The sequence below is a fragment of the Pelodiscus sinensis genome, chromosome 4 (genome assembly GCF_052426305.1).
Source record: "Pelodiscus sinensis isolate ZL-2025 chromosome 4, ASM5242630v1, whole genome shotgun sequence".
NCBI classification, from domain to species: Eukaryota; Metazoa; Chordata; order Testudines; family Trionychidae; genus Pelodiscus; species Pelodiscus sinensis.
Window position 1 is genome coordinate 1929767 of NC_143055.1, and position 21706 is coordinate 1951472.

A 21706-nucleotide genomic window follows, 5' to 3' on the forward strand; every position below is an offset into this window, starting at 1 on the left:
CCCTGCCCCGGCCCCCCAGGCCAGCTGGGCTCCCTTCTCCCCCAGCCAGCACAGAAACTAACTCCCCCCCTCCCCTCCCCACTGCTCCCAGCCCCCAGGCCGCCCCCCCTCCTGCTTTGTCCTGCTTCCAGGCCCCAGGTGTTACCTGCCTCACCTGGGCCTCAGGACGGGAGACTGAACATCCTTCCCCAGGGAGTCGTGCCCAGCCTGCCCAGAGCAGCGCAGGACAGCAGAAACACACACACAACAAAGCGACCAGGGAACGCAACGCCAGAGGGAACACAGGACGCAACGTCACACCAACCCTCTGCCCCAACCCTAAGCCCCTCCCACGCTCACAACTCCTTGGTCCCGACCCCTCCGTGTCGCACGCCCTCTCCCTCTTGCACACCCCTCCCTCTCGCACGGCCTCTCCCTCTTGCACACCCCTCCCTCTCGCACGGCCTCTCCCTCTTGCACACCCCTCCCTCTCGCACGGCCTCTCCCTCTCGCACACCCCTCCCTCTCGCACGGCCTCGCCCTCTCGCACGGCCCCTCCCTCTCGCACGGCCTCGCCCTCTCGCACGGCCTCTCCCTCTCGCACACCCCTCCCTCTCGCACGGCCCCTCCCTCTCGCACGCCCTCTCCCTCTCGCACGGCCCCTCCCTCTCGCACGGCCCCTCCCTCTCACACGCCCTCTCCCTCTTGCACGGCCCCTCCCTCTCGCACGGCCTCTCCCTCTCGCACGGCCCCTCCCTCTCGCACGGCCCCTCCCTCTCGCACGCCCTCTCCCTCTCGCACGGCCCCTCCCTCTCGCACGGCCCCTCCCTCTCGCACGCCCTCTCCCTCTTGCACGCCCCTCCCTCTCGCACGCCCTCTCCCTCTTGCACGCCCCTCCCTCTCGCACGGCCTCTCCCTCTCGCATGGCCCCTCCCTCTCGCACGGCCCCTCCCGCTCGCACGGTCCCCCCCACCTTGGTGTACATACCAAAATTCATCCCGCTCGGGTGGGAAAAGCCTAGCGGGAATCCTGGTGAGGTGGTGGCCAGCCCCTGCCGCAGCTGTCCTGCAGGAGTGTGGCCCGGCCGGTGAGCTCAGAGAGCAGAGTCCCCTGCCACGAGGCTGCAGCCGGGCGGGCGGCTGGCCCTGGTGCCTGGGGAGGGGTCTGCGGACAGCTGGTGATTGGCGGGTGGCGATCATGCCGTGAGTGGGCAGGTGCCAGGTTTGCACCTTTCCTCCCTCCCAGGGCCCGGCCTGGGGCGAGGGGGGAGCGTGGAGGGGTACACTGACCCGGGGCTGGGAAGCCGAGACCGGTGCTCGCTCGCCCTCCCCTGGCTGGGGGGACGCAGGGGCGCGGGGTGCCGGAGGACCTGCTGGCCAGCGCGGCGCAGCCTCCGTGCTCTGTGGCCGCACGCGAAGGAGCCGCGGGCTGGGAGCAGCCAGGTCCCTGTGCCGCTCTCGGGAGCATCCTACGCACCCCCTTGGGTACGCACGCCCCGCTGCACGCCCCACGGCCTTCCCCACATTCCCCAGCTCGGCGGCCCAGGCTCAACCACGCTGAGAGCCGCAGCCGGCGCCCGGCGCCCAGGCCGGCACTGGGCAAGCGGGGCCAGCGAGTGGGCCACAAGAGCGGCCTCCCTCCTCTCCCTGGGCCGCAAGATGGCGGGAGCCTCGCCGGGCGCCCGGGACAAACGTGCGCACCCAGAACGTGCGCCAGCGGGTCAGTGCTGGGTGCGATCAGCCCGCCCCTCGCTGCACGCGCCCGGCTCGTTGGCCGCACCACTAGGCACATCAGCGTGGGCGGAAGCGGGCCGCCCGGCCACGGGCCACGGTGAGCCACGTGTGCTGCGGGTGACGCGCGCCCCTGATGGGTGCCAGTGGCAAGAGAGGTCGGGCAGAGAGAAGCTGGCTTGTTTGCTGCCCCCCGCCTCCCGAGCCCTTCCGCGGCGCCCGTGGGCCGGGGTGCGGGCTGCTGCTCCCTGACCAAGAGCAAGACTCGCGGTTCTGCCTTCCCGACGGGGACCCCTTTTCTGAACACGCCCTCCCAGGGCCCGGGGGCCCCGCCCCTCCTGCCGGCGCTCGCTCACCCAGCGGCTCTGTAGCCAGCTCGACGCTCAGTGCCCAGCCTGCGGCTGGAGAGCGTGGGGTCCTGGCCCCAAGCTCTCGCCCGGCCCGGTGGATCCTGCCGACTGTGCCGCTGCCAGCAGCCGCGCTCTGAGGGCAGCTGGTCCCGGGCGAATTGCTTAGAAACCAGCCAGAGCCAAACTCATGAGGCGCATCTCTCCCCGCGCCGGCGACCACGGAGCCCCCAAGCAATCCCCACAGACACGCCAGCCCCCCGCCAGCCCCGCTGCTCGTACGGATGAGAGGTCGTGGACCCTCCTCATCCCAGCCGGGTCTCCCGGTCCCAAAGGACCAGCCCCCCCGCGACGCAGACCTCGCCCAGGGCCGGTCCGTTAGCTTCTAAACCCTCCAGGTTTGCTCGCCCGAGGAAGGGAGGGCGAGAGGTGAGTGTGGAAGGAACGGAGCCCGCTCGCCGATCGCAGAGCCCTGGGATCCGGCTGGTCTCAGCGCAAGTCTCTGGCTACTTCCCGGTCAGCGGCAGGCCCCCCGTGGGGGAAGGGGGGGCGCCGACAAGAGCCAGCATTCAAACGGCCCAAGTCGGGCACCAAAACTCCAGGCCCCCCGGTTTGCACGCCCACAGATGGCGCTGGGGCCAGGCTGCTGGGGCTGTCTGCCCGGGGACAGCCGGACACTGGCTTTGTGACAGGGCCCTGCCTCCAGGGGCAGGAGCTGTGAGCAAAACCCCACAGCAAGATTCACGACCAAACCAGCTGCTGCATTCGCCCCCTCGCCTGGCTCTGCCCGGGGCTGCCAACCCCCCACCCCGGGATGGAGACTCCAGGAAGGAGAGATGAGCCCTATTCAGAGACTAGGTCGTGTCACGAACCCTCCAGGCACACGGCCAAGCCAAACAGGCCGGCCAGGGCGCCGCAGTGCAGCGATCCCACACGCCCACTTGCCAGCAGGTGAACGCCGTTCTCTGGTACCTCCGGCGCGACTGCCACGCTCCCCACTGGCCCAGGACAGGATCCGACCCTGGATCTAGGCCTGCAGTGCACAGCAGCTCAGAGGAGGATGCCAAAGAACTAAATACATCCTAGGAGAACACGTCTTGCGGAAGCGGTGGGCGTGGGATACCTAGCCTTACGTGGGGCATTTGACACGCTCTTGCACAACCTTCTTATGAATAAACTAGGGAAACACAAGCTAGACGGAGCTCCCATAAAGTGGGTGCATGACAGGCTGGAGAACCGTTCTCAGAGAGTCGTTATTAACGGTTCCCAGGTGCTGGTAGGACATACCAAGGGGGTTCCACAGGGGTCTGGTTAGGGACCGGCTCTGTTCAATATCTTCATCAACGATTTAGATATCGGCATAGAGAGGAGGCTTAGTAAGTTTGCAGATGATCCCAAGCTGGGAGGGGTTGCGACTGCTCTGGAGGACGGGTCAGAATTCAAAAGGATCTGGCCAAACTGGAGAAATGGTCTGAGGGAAACAGGATGAAGTTGAATAAGGACAAATGCAAAGTGCTCCGCTTAGGCACACAGAACGGGAAGCGACTGTCTAGGAAGGAGGACAGTCCGGCAGAAAGGGATCTAGGGGTGATAGTGGACCACAAGCTGAACATGAGTCAGCCGTGTGACGCTGTTGCAAAGAAAGCAAACGTGCTTCTGAGCTGCATTACCAGCAGTGCGGTGAGCCAGACACGAGGAGTCATTCTTCCGCTCTGCTCTGCGCTGGTTAGGCCTCAGGAGGGGTATGTCTACACTGCCGCTCTCGAGGAGTAAGGGTAGTTCAAATTAGAGAGCCTAATTCGAACTACCTACTCCGTGCGGCGTGTAGCCGCGGGCACGGAGTCCGCACGACTGGGGATTTAAAAATGGCGGTGCCCGGCAAGATGCAAACGAAGCCTGGGATATTTAAATCCTGGGCTTCGTTTGCAACTTCGAATGCCGACATTAGCCTCCCTAGTTCGAACTAGGCTGGCAGTGTGGACAGACCCGAGGAGTCTCGTGTCCAGTTCTGGGCTCCGCATTTCAGGAAAGATGTGGAGAAACTGGAGGGTCCAGAGAAGAGCAACAAGGATGATGAACGGTCCAGAGAACAGGAGCTACGAAGGGCGGCTGAAAGAACTGGGCTTGTTTAGAAAAGAGACGCCGGAGAGGGCAGCAGCTTTCAAGTACCTACAAGGAGTAACAAGTAACACGGGGCAAGGAGAAAAATTGTTCCCCTCGGCCTCTGAGGACAGGACAGGCAGCAAGGGGCTTAGACTGCAGCCAGGGAGGTTTAGGTTGGACATTAGGGAAAAGTTCCTGCCTGTCGGGGGGTGAAACAGGGATCAATTGCCCGGGGGGTTGTGGAATCCCCGTCTCTGGGGATATTTCAGAGCAGGCGGGCGCAGCCAGGAACACGGCGCCACCTCTCGGCCCTGCTGCAAAGGGCCGGGCCAGCCCCAAGGACAGAGCCCAGCCGGCCAGGCCTGGGGCAGGTCACCATAGAAACCAATCAGCTGGCTTAGACCTGTCAGAAAAGCACTGCTCACTGCAGAAATCCAGGGGACTGCAGGGCAGGAGCGAGGGGGTCCCAGGGCTGTGGGGGGTGGGGGCTGTGGGGTGGGAGCGAGGGGGGTCCCAGGGCTGTGGGGGGCAGGGGCTGTGGGGTGGGAGCGCGGGGGGTCCCAGGGCTGTGGGGGGCGGGGGCTGCAGGGCAGGAGCGAGGGGGTCCCAGGGCTGTGGGGGGCGGGGGCTGTGGGGTGGGAGCAAGGGGGTCCCAGGGCTGTGGGGGGCGGAGGCTGTGGGGTGGGAGCGAGGGGGGTCCCAGGGCTGTGGGGGGCGGGGGCTGTGGGGTGGGAGCGCGGGGGGTCCCAGGGCTGTGGGGGGCAGGGCTGTGGGGTGGGAGCGCGGGGGGTCCCAGGGCTGTGGGGGGCAGGGCTGCGGGGTGGGAGCGAGGGGGGGGTCCCAGGGCTGTGGGGGGCGGAGGCTGTGGGGTGGGAGCGAGGGGGGTCCCAGGGCTGTGGGGGGCAGGGCTGTGGGGTGGGAGCGCGGGGGGTCCCAGGGCTGTGGGGGGCAGGGCTGAGGGGTGGGAGCGCGGGGTACCGTCACTTCTTTTGAGGTCAGGTTTAGGGTTAGACACAGCCTCAGGGACACGCGAACACCCCGAGGTTGAGGTGCCCTCGCTGGTGACCCTGGGCCGGCCCGGATCACAGCGCGTCTGCACTAGGGATGTTAAAGCTGGTCGACGATCCCACAGCCGTTTGCTCATGGGACAGTCTTTTGACTCGTCGATATTCCCCCGATATTTCCACTTCGAAGTGGCAGTGCCGCTCAGTGGTGCTGCCACTTTGAAACTCCAAGGCGGCGGCTGCACTACGGCTCCGCGGATCAGCGGTGCGGCAGCTGCCCCTTTCCAATGTCACCTCTGCGCATTTCAAAGGGGCAGCTGCCATGGAGCCAGGGCCCGCGGGGACTCCCCAGCTGATCCCAGGCTCCTAGAAGCATGCAGTGTAGCATGGAGCCGGGGTCAGCGGGGAACTGCGAGTCGCCTGCTGACCCCCACTGGGGGCTCTTGGGCATTTCAGCGCAGGCACCGGCGTGCAGCCCAGAGTCAGCGGGACTCCCCCTGCCCCCGGACTCCCCGCTGCCCTGGACTCCTGCCGTCCCCGGACTCCCGCTGCCCTGGACTCCCGCCGTCCCCGGACTCCCGCTGCCCTGGACTCCCGCCGTCCCCGGACTCCCGCTGCCCTGGACTCCCTCCGTCCCCGGAGTCCCGCTGCCCTGGACTCCCGCCGTCCCCGGACTCCCGCTGCCCTGGACTCCCGCCGTCCCCGGACTCCCGCTGCCCTGGACTCCCGCCGTCCCCGGACTCCCGCTGCCCCGGACTCCTGCCGTCCCCGGACTCCCGCTGCCCTGGACTCCCGCCGTCCCCGGACTCCCCGCTGCCCTGGACTCCCGCCGTCCCCGGACTCCCGCTGCCCCGGACTCCCGCCGTCTCCGGACTCCCACTGACCCTGGACTCCCGCCGTCCCCGGACTTCCCCTGCCCTGGACTCCCCGCTGCCCTGGACTCCCGCCGTCCCCGGACTCCCGCTGCCCCGGACTCCCGCCGTCCCCGGACTCCCGCTGCCCTGGACTCCCGCCGTCCCCGGACTCCCGCTGCCCCGGACTCCCGCCGTCCCCGGACTCCCCGCTGCCCTGGACTCCCGCCGTCCCCGGACTCCCGCTGCCCTGGACTCCCGCCGTCCCCGGACTCCCCGCTGCCCTGGACTCCCGCCGTCCCCGGACTTCCCCTGCCCTGGACTCCCCGCTGCCCTGGACTCCCGCCGTCCCCAAACTCCTGCCACCCCTAGACTCCCGCCGTCCCCGGACTCCCGCTGCCCCGGACTCCCGCCGTCTCCGGACTCCCACTGACCCTGGACTCCCGCCGTCCCCGGACTTCCCCTGCCCTGGACTCCCCGCTGCCCTGGACTCCCACCGTCCCCGGACTCCCGCTGCCCCGGACTCCCGCCGTCCCCGGACTCCCGCTGCCCTGGACTCCCGCCGTCCCCGGACTCCCGCTGCCCCGGACTCCCGCCGTCCCCGGACTCCCCGCTGCCCTGGACTCCCGCCGTCCCCGGACTCCCCGCTGCCCTGGACTCCCGCCGTCCCCGGACTCCCCGCTGCCCTGGACTCCCGCCGTCCCCGGACTCCCGCTGCCCTGGACTCCCGCCGTCCCCGGACTCCCCGCTGCCCTGGACTCCCGCCGTCCCCGGACTTCCCCTGCCCTGGACTCCCCGCTGCCCTGGACTCCCGCCGTCCCCAAACTCCTGCCACCCCTAGACTCCCGCCGTCCCCGGACTCCCGCTGCCCCGGACTCCCGCCGTCCCCGGACTCCCACTGACCCTGGACTCCCGCCGTCCCCGGACTTCCCCTGCCCTGGACTCCCCGCTGCCCTGGACTCCCGCCGTCCCCGGACTCCTGCCACCCCTAGACTCCTGCCGTCCCCGGACTCCCGCTGCCCCTGGACTCCCGCTGCCCCCGGACTCCCCGCTGCCCCCGGACTCCCCGCTGCCCCCGGACTCCCGCTGCCCCCGGACTCCCCGCTGCCCCGGACTCCCCGCTGCCCTGGACTCCCGCCATCCCCGGACTCCCGCTGCCCCGGACTCCCCGCTGCCCCTGGACTCCCACTGCCCCCGGACTCCCCGCTGCCCCCAAACCTCCGCCGTCCCCGGACTCCCCGCTGCCCCTGGACTCCCACTGCCCCCGGATTCCCCGCCGCCCCCAAACCTCCGCCGTCCCCGGACTCCCGCTGCCCCCGGACTCCCGCTGCCCCCGGACTCCCCGCTGCCCCCAGGCCGCACGCGGAGTTCCACATCCTCCTTCGAAACGTACAAGAGCCCCAGTGGGGGCCGAGCGGGGAGGATGTGGAAGCCAGTGGACTAGCGCACGGGGAGCCGCACGGGGAGCGCTGGCTCTTTACGTCTGTTTCATACGTTTGCCTCTGGGGGTCTGTCTACACTACCACACTACTTCGAACTAGGGTGGTTAATGTAGGCAACCGAAGTTGCAAACGAAGCCCGGGATTTAAATATCCCAGGCTTCATTTGCATCTTGCCGGGCGCCGCCATTTTTAAATCCCCGCTAGTTCGGACTCCGTGCCCGCGGCTACATGCAGCACAGGGTAGGTAGTTCGGATTAGGCTTCCTATTCTGAACTACCGTTACTCCTCTTGGAACGAGGTGTACTGGTAGTTCAAATTAGAAAGCCTAACCCGAACTACCTACTCCGTGTGGCGTGTGGCCGCGGGCAGGGAGTCCGAACTGGCGGGGATTTAAAAATGGCGGCGCCCGGTGTGACGGCGCGTTGGGGGTTCCCCGTCTCCTGCACCCCGAAATGGCACAAACAGACTGCACCAGCCAGTGGAATTGAGGGTGGTTTATTGCTCCTCCAGCACAGCGCAGCACAGATGTAATCTGGTTACAGGAACTGGGCTAGGATGCCTCAGGCCCCCTTGAGATGGGGGAGACTGGGCCCCTAAACTCCAGCCCCTTCCCCTAGGCTCTCCTCCATGCTCTTCCACAGTCTAACTAAATTCCCCTCCAGCCCTGCCCCCGCAGTCAGGGCAGCATCCACCTTCCTTTGTTCCTCTCCATGGGGGGTGTCTGGCCACTGGTTCAACCAGTTTGGCCTTATCTCTGCCTAGCCAGGCTTTCCCTGCTGGGTCTTGCTCCAGACAGCAGGGGTCACCACAGCCCAGCAAGTACCCCCACTACGTCACAGTTCTCCCCCCTCCGAGAGCGAACTGAGCAGGGTCACTCCGCTCGTGACCTAGGGAAGTTCGGGTCCTCTGCGTGGGAACCCGCCCCGGGGACATGGGTGCTCCCCTTGACTCAGGCCGGCCGTGGCGAGGCCCCACATGAGCTGGCTTCCCTCTGTCCACTCGCCGCCCCGCTCCAGGGCGACTGGCGCAGGCCTGTCCTCGGGGGTCACACCCACCCTTCCGCTGGCCTTGATCTCTGGCCAGGGTTTCTCGGGCCGGGGCCATGAGCCCAGCGAGCCTTCTCTGGACAGCCAGGGCGGCTTCCACCCCCGAAGCTCCATCCAGGGAGGTCTTCCCCTCCCATAACTCTCTCAGCAAGCCCAGAGGGTCTATCTGGGGTAGAGACCCCCAAGCCGCTTTCCTCCTGTCTTGGGCCTTCCCGCCCCTCTGGCAGGAGTCACAGGACCGGCAGTACCGCTGCACGGCTGTAAAGATTCCCGGCCAATAGAAGTGCTGGAGCAGCTTCAGCCGGGTGCTCCGGATCCCCCGGTGGCCCCCAACGGGGACATCGTGGGCCAAATACAGCAGCTTGAGGCGATACTTTCGGGGGACGACCAGCTGCCGCTGGACACCCCATGCCCTCGCCTTCCTGGGGGGGAGCCACTCACGGAACAGGAGCCCACGCTCCCGCAGGAATCTCTCCTGGCCACCTCTCCCCCGGGGCTGAGCTGCATGGAGGCCAGCCTGGTCCCTCAGCCTCTGCAAGGAGGGGTCTGCCTGCACCTCAGCCTGGAATTCAGCTGCTGAGGCAGGGATCGGGACCTGTCCCCCACCTCTGCCTAGGTCCGGAGTCCCAGCCTGGCTGGACCCCGTGTCCACTGGGATGGGACCCTGAGGACGCTGCCAGGAGTCCTTCCCTGGACCCACGTTGTCGGCCCCCCGCTGGCTCTGGCTCCGGGTAGGGACTAGAGCCCGCTGGGATCCATGGGGCCACTCCTCTAGGTCATTCCCCATCAGCACCTCGGTGGGCAAGTGCGGGTGCACCCCCACTTCCTTGAGGCCCTCCTTGGCCCCCCATTTCAGATGCACCCTGGCTACAGGCACCTTAAACGGGGACCCGTCTATGCCCTTCAGGGTCAGCTGCGCGTGGGGTAGTATCCGCTCCTGGGCCACTATGTCGGATCGGGCCAGAGTCACCTCCGCCCCCGTGTCCCAGAAGCCCGTCACCTTCCTACCATCCACCTCCAGGGGTATGAGGCACTCGCTCCGCAGGGGCCGTCCTGCCCCCACCCGGTACACGGAGAAATCCGCCTCCTGAGAATCAGACCTCCCAGGGGAGGTGCACTGAGCATCCTTCCCCTCTCTCTGAGCTGAGGTTTGCCTGCCAGCCCCTGCCTCTGGGGCAGCCTGCCCTTCCTCCCGCCCCAGCCAGTTAACCCTGGAAAGTCCCCGGTCCCGGGACCTGGTGCACTGAGCCCTCTTGTGGCCTTTTTGCCCACAGCGCTGGCAAGTTAGGCTTTGGGCTGTCTCTGTCCAGGCCCTGGCTGGTTCTCTGGGGCGCAGACGACCTGTTCCTTGGTCTCGCCCCGTAGTTGACTCCCTCCGTCGCTCAGCCGAGATCCGGTCTCTGCGCGGTTCCCTTTCTCTCCGGGACTCCCGTTCACACCCGGACCGGCTCTCCGTGAACTCATCCGCCAGTCTCCCGGCCTCCTGGGGGTTCTCTGGTCTCCGGTCCTTGAGCCACAGCCTCAGTTTGGGTGGGCACGCTTCATAGAACTGCTCCATCATGACCGGCTTGAGCAGCTCCTCTGCGGTCTGGGCTCCGACTCCAGACACCCACTTGCGGCAGTATTGCGCCAGGCGGGAGGCCAGATCCACATAGGTCTCCCGTGGCCCTTTCTGTACCCCCCGGAACTTCTTCCTGTACATCTCGGGGGTCAGCCCGAACTTGTGCAGCAGGGCCTCCTTGACTCGGTTGTAATCCCCTGGCTGTAGGTCCTCCAGCTGACTGAGCACTCCGGCCGCCTCCTGGCTCAGTGCGGGGATGAGCTCCTGCAGCCAGTCAGCTGGGGGAACCCGTTGCAGTCCACAGGCCCTCTCAAAGGCACTGAGGAACCCGTCTATGTCACCCATGTCCTTCAATTGGGCCACCACGGGCCTCTCCAAGCATCTGGCAGTCCTGGGACCCTGGGGCCCATCCGCACTTGGCGCAGCCGGTGCCCCGCCGGTTCTCCGCTCTGCCATGGCCAGCTCATGCTGCCGCTGCCTCTCTCGATCTTGGCGCTCCTCCTCTCGGTCCTGGCGGTCCTTCTCTCGGTCCTGGCGGTCCCTCTCTCGGTCCTCTACTTCCAATTCCTTGATCCGCAGCTGGATCTCCAGCCGCCGCAGCTCTGCTTGGCTGGCCCCTGCCCTAGATGGGCTGCAGCTTGCAGGCCTCCTGGGGGAAGCTGTCTCATCTCTCCTGTGGGTTCCAGCGCTCCTCCCCCTCTCTGAGCCTGACACACTCTCAGGGGGGGTCTGGCTGCTTCCCCTGGGGACAAGATCCTGGCCCTGTGGCTGGTCATTCTCTTCTAGCTGAGCAATCAGCTGGGCCTTGGTTGCTTTCTGCACAGGCAAGCCCCTCTCTCTGCACAGCCCCACCAGCTCTGCCTTCAAGAGTCGGGCGTAGGCCATCTGCCCGCTGGGCCCCTCGGTGCAGACTCACCAGTCTAGTGCTGCAGCGCCCCACGATTCCCAGGAACCGCTTCGCTCTGTCTCCAGCACGCCTGGCTCCAGGGCTCTTGCTTCTACTGCGCCTTGTCGCTCGCCGCTGGAAGCTTCATCCACGGGGTGCAGTGCATCCCGCTCCTGACACCAGTGTGACGGCGCGTTGGGGGTTCCCCGTCTCCTGCACCCCGAAATGGCACAAACAGACTGCACCAGCCAGTGGAATTGAGGGTGGTTTATTGCTCCTCCAGCACAGCGCAGCACAGATGTAATCTGGTTACAGGAACTGGGCTAGGATGCCTCAGGCCCCCTTGAGATGGGGGAGACTGGGCCCCTAAACTCCAGCCCCTTCCCCTAGGCTCTCCTCCATGCTCTTCCACAGTCTAACTAAATTCCCCTCCAGCCCTGCCCCCGCAGTCAGGGCAGCATCCACCTTCCTTTGTTCCTCTCCATGGGGGGTGTCTGGCCACTGGTTCAACCAGTTTGGCCTTACCTCTGCCTAGCCAGGTTTTCCCTGCTGGGTCTTGCTCCAGACAGCAGGGGTCACCACAGCCCAGCAAGTACCCCCACTACGTCACACCCGGCAAGATGCAAATGAAGCCTGGGAAATTTAAATCCCGGGCTTCGTTTGCAACTTCGGTTGCCTACATTAACCACCCTAGTTTGAAGTAGTGTGGTAGTGTAGACAGACCCTGGGAAACACCAGCAGCTCAGCCGGCCTGTGGAGAGAGGGGGCCGGTCCAGCGCCCAGCAGTGCTTCTCCGACAAGCCCGCAGGGGCTCTGCTGGAACCGAGGACCCCTCCGGACAGAGGCTGCGCTGCAGCACATGGGCCCACCTGTGCCACAAGCCGGCACCAGCAACTTTGCATTGGTATGTGCAGGGCGATGCCCTTAACAGCGTCACTCTCGACCTTCCTTCCTTCCAAACTTCTCCATGTCTGATGCTAAAGGGCGGGCCCAGCGAGGTAGACATTGGTCCTTTGGGACTGGGAGAACCTGTTGGGAGTTGGGGGGATGGGTTAGAACCTCTCCCCTGTGTAAGTGGGGCTGGGGGGGGGCACAGGGAACACTGGGGTGTCTGAGGGGAGGTGGGGGATGGGTTATAACCTCTCCCCTGTGTGAAAGGGGGGCTGGGGGGGCACAGGGAGCACTGGGGTGTCTGAGGGGAGGTGGGGGATGGGTTATAACCTCTCCCCTGTGTGAGGGGGGGCTGGGGGGCACAGGGAGCACTGGGGTGCCTGAGGGGAGGTGGGGGATGGGTTATAACCTCTCCCCTGTGTGAGGGGGACTGGGGGGCACAGGGAGCACTGGGGTGTCTGAGGGGAGGTGGGGGATGGGTTATAACCTCTCCCCTGTGTGAGGGGGGCTGGGGGGCACAGGGAGCACTGGGGTGCCTGAGGGGAGGTGGGGGATGGGTTATAACCTCTCCCCTGTGTGAGGGGGGGCTGGGGGGCACAGGGAGCACTGGGGTGCCTGAGGGGAGGTGGGGGATGGGTTATAACCTCTCCCCTGTGTGAGGGGGGGCTGGGGGGCACAGGGAGCACTGGGGTGTCTGAGGGGAGGTGGGGGATGGGTTATAACCTCTCCCCTGTGTAAGGAGGCTGGGGGTGCACAGGGAGCACTGGGGTGTCTGAGGGGAGGTGGGGGATGGGTTAGAACCTCTCCCCTGTGTAAGGAGGCTGGGGGGGCCCAGGGAGCACTGGGGTGTCTTGGGGGGTTGCTTGGGAGGCTTGGTGCTGGTCAGGTGGTTGTTGCTGGTTTGGTGCCTTGTGGGGGACCCCCCGGCTTGGGCTGTGAGTCGCCCTGGTTCTGGGCAGTTGGCCCTGCTCTGACCGTCTCCGCAGGGCCCCAGGACCTGTGACATTCCCGTACCAACAGGGAAACTGAGGCAAGGAGAGGGGCGTGGCTCGGGGCGGTCCCAAAACAAATCCATGGTAAAACCGGGAACAGAACCCCGGAGTCCAACCCCCCCTTCCCCAAGCCACAGAGCCCCATAACCCGACATGTGTGTTTTCACACGCCCCCCCCACCCCACCAGGGGCAGCCCCCTGCCCGGCCACCCCCCCAGCCAGCTCCCTCCTGGCATGCCGGCCACGTCTGCCAGCCCCCCCCGGCCTCCCCTGCCAGCCCCAGTCCCAAGGCCGGGCGGGGGTCAGGCGGGAAAGGAGCAGAGGGAGGCGAAGGGCTGAGAGCCGGCCCGGCTGCCATGAATTATTAAAGGCAATGGGAGTGTTTCCTAGCAGGCGAGAGCAGCCAGGGCCTGTTCCAGGAAAGCCCCGGCCTCCGCGCCCAGCCCCGCCAGGGACCAGGATCCCAGCCAGCCACTGCCAGGGCTCCTCCGCCGTGAGCCGGGCCCCGGGCCCCTCGCTCTGCACACGGCCCCGCCGGGCGCCCGCGGGGGGAGCATCCTGTGTCGGCCCGCGGGGATCTCACGAAGGGCTTTTAACCACCCCCGCGGAGGGGTAACGGGAGCAGCGCCGGGCGCGACCCCTGGCACAACAGAGCGCCAGCCCCCCAGCCAGCCCCCCAGCCAGTCCCCCATCCAGCCCCCCAGCCAGCCCCCCAGCCAGTCCCCCAGCCAGCCCCCAGCCAGTCCCCCAGCCAGCCCCCCAGCCAGCCCCCCAGCCAGTCCCCCAGCCAGCCCCCCAGCTGCCCGGGGCAGGCAGCGGCCACGCCGGGGGGCCAGCCTGCCAGGATCTGTGCCAGGGCTCAAATGGGCTGCAAGGTGCTTTGCTCTGGGGAGCTGCTCCCTGCCCCCCTGCTCACAACGCTCCGCCTGCCAGGCCGCTCTTCTGCTGCCACAAAGTCGGGCACCCCCCGCCCTTCCTGGCACCGCCGTGCCCACCCCCGGGCCCCACGGCGGCTGCGCAGGGACCCAGGCAGTCTGGGGGGGACTGATGCGACGGCGGCACCCCGGCCCAGGCCACTGACGTCAAGAGACAGCCGCTGCCCCCCCCCCCCCCGTGGGGTGCATCGTCTCAGGCGGGGATCCCGGGGCGCCCCTGGAAAGGCCGAGGCCCCGCCTCCTGGCGAAGGGTTACGGAGCCCGTCTCTCCCACCTCGGGGCTGGAAATCTGGCTCTGGGGAGTGGCCGTGTTGCCCTGGTAAAACATTCTCTTCGCCCGCCCTGGGGCTCCGGGGGAAGGAAGCGCCCTGGGGACGGATGTTGACGGATGTACAGGGAACAAAATCCCCATCGGGCGCAATTAGCCAGGCGCACAAAGCGCTTCTCGGCCGACAGCGGGGGAGGGAGCCGCGGGCACGAACGCCCGGGGAGCCAGAGGGGCAGCGCCGTTAAGGGGGGCTCCCTGGAAGGGGTCCGGTCCTTTCCCCCAGCTCCCACCCCCCTGCGCAGCCCGCCAGCCTTATTAGCCATGGGCCTGAACTGGGACACCGGGGCTGATCCGCCGGCACGTGCCTTCTGCGCGGCAGGAACCCTCCCCACGCTGACCCTCTGGCCCGGCGGGAGCGTTCGGTTACACGGCCGGGCGGGAGATCTTTCACTGAGTGAACTTTGTCGGGTGAGGGGACACGGGAGCCCCGAAAAGGGGGGGCCCTCGGGAGTCATCCGCTTCCTGTGAACGTGGGTCGGTCCTGCCTGTTACCGCAAGGAGTGTGAGCGGGGGGGGGGGGGAATAAATCGACCCCTTTCACGTGGGGGTTTCAACCTGAGCTTCCCAGGGCTGGATCCCACCCCCCCCCCCCCCCCAGCAGGGCCTGGCAGGGGCAGCTGCGCTGGGGACCCAAAGTGCCGGAGGAGAGCGACAGGGCCGATTCCAGGCTCGGACGCCCCCCGCGGGGGCTGTGCGGGCAGACTGTAGCCAAGCCCGGCCACCAGGCCTGACGGCGCAGGGAGGGATTCCCCCGCCCTCCGGGATGCCTGGCATCAAAGATGCTCCTGTCGGTCAGCCTTCCCCAGCCCGAGCGAGGGAGGGACCTAGCCCTGCAGGGAGCAGGGCAGCAGCACCGAGGCAAGGCAGGGCACCTGCGAGGCCCTGGACTCTAGCACAGGTCAACCGCGAAAGGCCAGCTCTGCCGTATCCTCCGTGCCCCGGACACCACCGCCGCGGCTGGGCCGCAGGAGTTTCTGCTCACCCCCACGGAGCAAGGGGGCAGAGTCCCGCTAAATTGCCCTGCTTTGTGTGGTGTGATCTTCAGGGATGGAATGAGAGGGGTGGATGGACGGACGGATGGATGGATTGAGATGGGTAGATGGAAGGTTGGATGGATGGAATGAGGTGGATGGAAGGATGGATGGAAGGTTGGACGGACGGACGGATGGAAGGTTGGACGGACGGATGGATGGACGGATGGAAGGTTGGACGGACGGACAGAAGGAAGGTTGGACGGATGGAATGAGGTGGATGGAAGGATGGATGGAAGGTTGGACGGATGGATGGACAGTTGGACGGACGGACGAACGGATGGATGGAAGGTTGGATGGATGGATGGAAGGTTGGACGGATGGATGGACAGTTGGACGGACGGAAGGTTGGACGGACGGATGGATGGATGGAATGAGGTGGATGGAAGGATGGATGGGTGGATGGATGGAAGGATGGATGGATGGACAGTTGGACGGACGGACGGACGGAAGGTTGGACGGACGGATGGATGGACGGTTGGACGGACGGACGGACGGATGGAAGGTTGGATGGATGGATGGACAGTTGGACGGACGGAAGGTTGGACGGACGGATGGATGGATGGAATGAGGTGGATGGAAGGATGGATGGGTGGATGGATGGAAGGTTGGACGGACGGACGGACGGATGGATGGATGGACGGTTGGACGGACGGACGGAAGGTTGGACGGATGGATGGATGGACGGATGGAAGGTTGGACGGACTGACGGACGGATGGAAGGTTGGACGGATGGATGGATGGATGGATGGATGGATGGATGGACGGTTGGATGGACGGAAGGAAGGTTGGACGGATGGAAGGTTGGACGGATGGAAGGATGGATGGATGGACGGTTGGACGGACGGAAGGTTGGACGGACGGATGGATGGAATGAGGTGGATGGAAGGATGGATGGGTGGATGGATGGAAGGTTGGACGGATGGATGGATGGACGGTTGGACGGACGGACGGACGGATGGAAGGTTGGACGGACGGATGGATGGATGGAATGAGGCGGATGGATGGATGGTTGGACAGACGGACGGAAGGTTGGACGGACGGATGGATGGATGGAATGAGGCGGATGGATGGACGGTTGGACAGATGGACGGAAGGTTGGACGGACGGATGGATGGATGGAATGAGGCGGATGGATGGACGGTTGGACAGATGGAATGAGGTGGGTGGATGGATGGAAGGTTGGATGGATGGATGGACGGATGGATGGACGGTTGGACAGACGGACGGAAGGTTGGACGGACGGACGGATGGATGGAATGAGGCGGATGGATGGATGGTTGGACAGACGGACGGAAGGTTGGACGGACGGACGGATGGATGGAATGAGGCGGATGGATGGACGGTTGGACAGACGGACGGAAGGTTGGACGGATGGATGGAATGAGGCGGATAGATGGAGAGCGAGACCATTAGACAGATGGGACTTTTGTACCATTAGGACGACGGGGTTTCAATAGAGTCTCCCCGGGGAGTGCCACCTACAGCCCCAAATACACATAACAGCTCGAGGTCTGCTCAGCCCCTTTGCTTCTGAAGCTTAAAACCAGCCTGGGCGCAGAGTTCGGAACCGGAGCAAACGGAGCAGCCCTGCCCGGGGAGAGCCCGGCCCAGACCTGCGTGGCTCTTTGCCACCCCCCGCGATTCTGCCCTGGCGGTTTCCGTTCCTTTTGGCAGCTGGAGACGAGCTCCCCAGTCCCGAAGCCGACACGTCGCAGGGAGGGAGCCCCGGGCCGGTTCGGTTCACTGCCTCGTTCCCTAGAGTGTTCACAGAACTCCTAGCGAGGGGACTTTGCTCAGGCCCCTTTCCCGCTCCTGGGAAAATCCAGCAGGATGCCCCCCCCGCCATCGTATCTCGTGCACATTATTCCGTAACCTCGGTTCCCCTCGGTGCAGCAGAGCTACAGTCGCCGTTCCAGGAGCGCAGCAATCGAAGCGCTGGGAGCATTCAACAAGCAATAACACCCCCCGTGCAAATCGAAGAAGCAAAACTCAGTGTCCTCCACGCACAGACCCAGGGGGTCACGTAGCTCTGGGCAGCAAGGCACAGCAACAAGCTAACAGGGATGCCGCCGGGCCGGCTGCAGACACACAACCCTTCTACACCACAACAAGAGGCGTCTGAGCAGTAGAAACCTGACAAGTGACCCGTCACGCTTCTCAATTTCCCCAGCAAACTCCACCAGCCGGGCATGGCCCAGGAACCAGGTAACCAATGACAAGAACCAAACCCAGCCCAGCCCGCTCGCCCGCCAGGAACTGAGAAACCAACTTTCAGCCAAAGTTTCGCAACGGTGGGTGTTTGGCAAAGAAGGAGACGGGGGAAAAGAACAACAGTTCCTGCATTTCGGAGCAGCCGGCTGCCCGGGCCACTCCAGCCAGACGGGCAAATCTCAGAACACTTTCCAACCGCCGGGGAAAGGAAACGCAACCGTGACCCACCCCCCCAGCGGTAACGGATCCCCCTCGTCGCTTCCAATCTAAACTGGGAGGATTCTGCCCGGAGACCCAGCTGAAAGCACGTCTGTGTCTGCGAGGTCTGACAGCGAACGCGGCTCGAAGAGCCCCCCAAAAGTGCAGGTCTCTCTCGCCGGAACCAGGGCAGGTTTCCACGGGTTGGCATCGCCCGGCAGACACAGCGATGGCAATTGCAAACCTCCCAAACTTGGGGGGGGGGGGGGAGAGAAAATGAATTAGGAACAAAAATACATGGGCTCTAAAATTCCTCTAAGTTAATTCTCCTTCCAGGCTGCCTGCGTATCGACTTCTTTGGGGGCTTCCTCCCCAACCACATCAGACAATAAAGAGGCCAAGGAAAATAAAATGAACTTTCCTCCACACCCGGCACAAAGCTGAGGGCCAGGCTGGCCCCGTCTGGCCCCGCATCCCCAGCCCGGAGACGGGTTAGCTGAGGTGTGGCTCCTGCCCTCCGCGCCGTGACTTGCCAGACGGCTTTGCCGGGAGGGGGCCGGGCCGGGCGGGCTGGTCCCTTACCTCTGGGCCGCGGTGTTGGCGTCTAGGACCCCGGAGCCTTGCATCCAGGACCTCACGGTTAGCCCACCGGTCAAGGGCTCTTCCTTCATGGCCAGCCCTCCTCTGGGGAGCCCCTCCTGGATGGAGAACATCAAACCGGCCTTGGGAAAGGAAGGGGGGGGGGGGGGTCTTCTCCCGGGCTCCACTGAGCCACTGGCCCTGCAAAGTTTGTTTTGCCAAACTTGGAGCCAAGGCCACTTAACGGGGGGGGGGGGTCCCCAAAGCCGCAGGCCGCCTGGTGCCGCGGGCCCCGAGCCCCGCTCAAAGCCGCCCGGGGCTCTGCACCCGGGCCAGGGTCAGGTCGCCTCCGCCGCCCATCAGGTGCCGGGGCCGACAGTCCCAGCCGGCGGGGCGGGCGCATCTGGGCGGCGTGTTCGCGCGGGGGGGGCGCGGGGGGGGCGGTCCAGAGAAGTTGCAGAGAAGCAGGAGCCAAGTGCAAATCACCCGCCGCGGGGGGGGAGGGGGCGGCGCGGGGGCGGCGCGGGGCCGGGGCCGGTTACCATCCAGGCGGGGGCGGGGGGCTCGGCGCTCGGCAGCAGCAGCAGGAGCCGGGGCCCCGGGGCGCTGGTCCGGCCGCCTCCCCGCCGCCTCCTGCCGCTGCGGCGCCGCCGCTCGCCGGGCAGCAGCACCAGCAGCAGCAGCCGCCGCCCCGCCGCCGGCCCGGCCCCCGGGGCCCCGCCGCTCTGCGCCCCCGGGCGGCCCCGTCCCCCGCCGGCCTGGCCGACCCGGGCCATGCCGCCGCCTCCTCCCCGGGGAGGGCGAGCGGGGGCCGGAGCCGGGCCGGCTGACATCATTCCGGGGAGGAGCGGCCCCTCCCCGAGCCGCCGGCGGGGGGCGAGGGGCAGCGCCGGGCAGGGGCAGCCCCCGGCTTCCGCCCTGCAATCCGCCCGGCGGCGGGACCCCCGAAATGCGCCAGACCCCCAATCCGCCCAGACTGCCCCCCCAATCCGCCCAGACTGCCCCCGAAATCCGCCAGATTATGGGACCCCCGGCCGGCCCCCCGAAATGCGCCAGACCCCCCATCCGCCCAGACTGCCCCCGAAATCCGCCAGGGACCCCCAATCCGCCAGGGCCCCCCAATCCGCCAGATTATGGGACCCCCGGCCGGCCCCCCGAAATGTGCCAGGGCCCCAATCCGCCCAGACTGCCCCCGAAATCCGCCAGGGACCCCCAATCCACCAGGGACCCCCCATCCGCCCAGACTGCCCCCGAAATCCGCCAGGGACCCCCAATCCACCAGGGACCCCCCATCCGCCCAGACTGCCCCCGAAATCCGCCAGATTATGGGACCCCCGGCCGGCCCCCCGAAATGCGCCAGACCCCCCATCCGCCCAGACTGCCCCCGAAATCCGCCAGGGACCCCCAATCCGCCAGGGCCCCCCAATCCGCCAGATTATGGGACCCCCGGCCGGCCCCCCGAAATGTGCCAGGGCCCCAATCCGCCCAGACTGCCCCCGAAATCCGCCAGGGACCCCCAATCCGCCAGGGACCCCCCATCCGCCCAGACTGCCCCCGAAATCCGCCAGGGACCACCAATCCGCCAGGACCCCCCATCCGCCCAGACTGCCCCCGAAATCCGCCAGGGACCCCCAATCCGCCAGGGCCCCCCCATCCGCCCAGACTGCCCCCGAAATCCGCCAGGGACCCCCAATCCGCCAGGACCCCCCATCCGCCCAGACTGCCCCCGAAATCCGCCAGGGTCCCCCAATCCGCGCAGACTGCCCCCGAAATCCGCCAGGGACCCCCAATCCGCCAGGGCCCCCCCATCCGCCCAGACTGCCCCCGAAATCCGCCAGGGACCCCCAATCCGCCAGGGACCCCCCATCCGCCCAGACTGCCCCCGAAATCCGCCAGGGACCCCCAATCCGCCAGGGCCCCCCCATCCGCCCAGACTGCCCCCGAAATCCGCCAGGGACCCCCATCCGCCAGGGACCCCCAATCTGCCAGGGCCCCCCATCCGCCAGGGACCCCCAATCCGCCAGATTATGGGACCCCCGGCCGGCCCCCCGAAATGCGCCAGACCCCCAATCCGCCAGGGCCCCCCATCCGCCCAGACTGCCCCCGAAATCCGCCAGGGACCCCCAATCCGCCAGGCCCCCCCCATCCGCCCGGTTGGCGGGACCCCCGGCCGGCCCCCCGAAATGCGCCAGACCCCCAATCCGCCAGGGCCCCTCCATCCGCCCAGACTGCCCTGAAATCCGCCAGGGACCCCTGGCCGGCCCCCCGAAATGCGCCAGGCTTCCCAATCTGCCAGGGGCCCACCAATCCGCCCAGACTGCCCCTGAAATCCGCCAGGGACTCCCGGCCGGCCCCCCGAAATCCGTCAGGCGCTCCCCATTCCTCCAGGGCCCCCCAATCCACCCAGATGGCCCCCCGAAATCCGCCCAGATGGCCCCCCAAAATCCGCCAGGGACCCCCAACCGCCCGGTTGGCAGGACCCCCGGCCGGCGCCCCGAAATCCGCCAGGGCCCCCCAATCCACCAGGGCCCCCCAATCTTCCCAGATGGCCCCCGAAATGCACCAGGAGCCCCCCAATCCGCCCAGACGGCCCCCTGAAATGCGCCAGAGGCCCCCAATCTGCCAGGCTAGTGGGATCCCCGGCTGGCCCCCCAAAATCCATCAGGCCTCCCAATCTGCCAGGGTCCCCCAATCCACCCGGTCAGCGGGACCCCCGGCCGGCCCCCCAAAATTCGCCAGGGCCCCCCAATCCGCCCAGTTGGCGGGACCCGCAGATGGCCCCCCGAAATCTGCCAGGCTCCCCAATCCACCAGGGGGTCCCCAATCTGCCAGGCTAGTGGGACCCCCAGATGGCCCCCTGAAATCTGACAGGAGCCCCCCAATCTGCCAGGGGCTCCCCAATCTGCCAGGCTAGCAGGACTCCCAGATGGCCTCCCTGAAATCTGCCAGGGCCACCCCAATCCTCTAGGCTAGTGGGCCCCCAGACTGCCCCCGGAAATCTGCCAGCCCCCCATTCTGCTGGCCCCCAATACTGCCTGCCCCTCAATACTACCAGCCCCCAATACTGCCTCCCAAGAAGCCATGTGCCAAACCGCTGCCGCCCACGCTCTAGAGACAGCCCGGAATCCCCTGTCCTGGCCAAAGGGAGGGGAATGGCTGAGACGGGTGGGGGAAGGGCAGGCAGCCAGGTTACGTCTACACTTGCACTGCTGGGTGTCACGGGCTCCCAGGTCCGTGCCCACACGTGGGCTGTGCAGTCCCGGGGAACCCCGCTAGTGCCACAGCCCCTTGTGGGCCACTCCCGTGCAACAGCCCCTTCTCGGGGGGCACTCTCGTGCGACAGCCCCTTCTTGTGGGCCACTCCCGTGCGACAGCCCCTTCTCGGGGGGCACTCTCGTGCGACAGCCCCTTCTTGTGGGCCACTCCCGTGCGACAGCCCCTTCTCGGGGGGCACTCTCGTGCGACAGCCCCTTCTTGTGGGCCACTCCCGTGCGACAGCCCCTTCTCGGGGGGCACTCTCGTGCGACAGCCCCTTCTCGGGGGGCACTCTCGTGCGACAGCCCCTTGTGGGCCACTCCCGTGTGACAGC

The 21706-nt window shown here is 66.8% G+C and overlaps 1 protein-coding gene across 3 annotated transcripts in view; it reads right to left on the reverse strand.

Moving 5' to 3' along the window:
• The window catches only part of EBF4 (EBF transcription factor 4), a 66333-nt gene extending 47424 nt beyond the window's left edge, over positions 1 to 18909 (reverse strand). Inside the window, exons 1-2 of one of the 3 annotated variants that reach the window (XM_089777705.1) lie at positions 18660 to 18909; positions 18121 to 18236 (exon numbers count right to left, since the gene is read on the reverse strand). In XM_089777705.1, the coding sequence (XP_089633831.1) occupies positions 18121 to 18236; positions 18660 to 18893 (350 nt within the window). In that variant the 5' untranslated portion in view covers positions 18894 to 18909. Of the gene's footprint in view, positions 1 to 154; positions 174 to 18120; positions 18237 to 18659 lie in introns of those variants that run through there. The other 2 variants (XM_089777704.1, XM_089777706.1) reach the window with 2 other exon arrangements.
• Between the last annotated feature and the right edge of the window lie 2797 nt (positions 18910 to 21706).